The 313-nt window shown below is 70.3% G+C and overlaps 1 protein-coding gene across 1 annotated transcript in view; it reads left to right on the plus strand.

Annotated features, from left to right (window-relative positions):
• CARD11 (caspase recruitment domain family member 11) overlaps positions 1-313 on the plus strand; it is a 54748-nt gene that overhangs the window by 12262 nt on the left and 42173 nt on the right. The window contains exon 5 of the mRNA XM_015565153.1: positions 53-187. Within this exon, the coding sequence (XP_015420639.1) occupies positions 53-187 (135 nt within the window). The remainder of the gene's footprint in view (positions 1-52; positions 188-313) is intronic.

A 313-nucleotide genomic window follows, 5' to 3' on the forward strand; every position in this document is an offset into this window, starting at 1 on the left:
CTGCGGGTGGCTTGGGGGCAGGCTGACCCCCCCCCCGCCTGTCCCCCCGCAGTACCTGGAGGAGAAGGAAGACCTGGAGCTGAAGTGCTCGACGCTGGGGAAGGACTGCGAGATGTACAAGCACCGCATGAACACAGTGATGCTGCAGCTGGAGGAGGTGGAGCGGGAGCGGGACCAGGTGCGCCACGCCGCCCAAGGGGGGACAGGGCCATGGGGGGCAGAGAGCCTGGGGGGACCGAGGGCCAGGGGGGACTGAGGGCCACAGGGGACAGAGAGCCTGGGGGGGGACAGGGCCACGGGGGACAGAGAGCCT

The sequence above is a fragment of the Myotis davidii genome, unplaced genomic scaffold (assembly GCF_000327345.1).
Source record: "Myotis davidii unplaced genomic scaffold, ASM32734v1 scaffold399, whole genome shotgun sequence".
NCBI lineage: Eukaryota > Metazoa > Chordata > Mammalia > Chiroptera > Vespertilionidae > Myotis > Myotis davidii.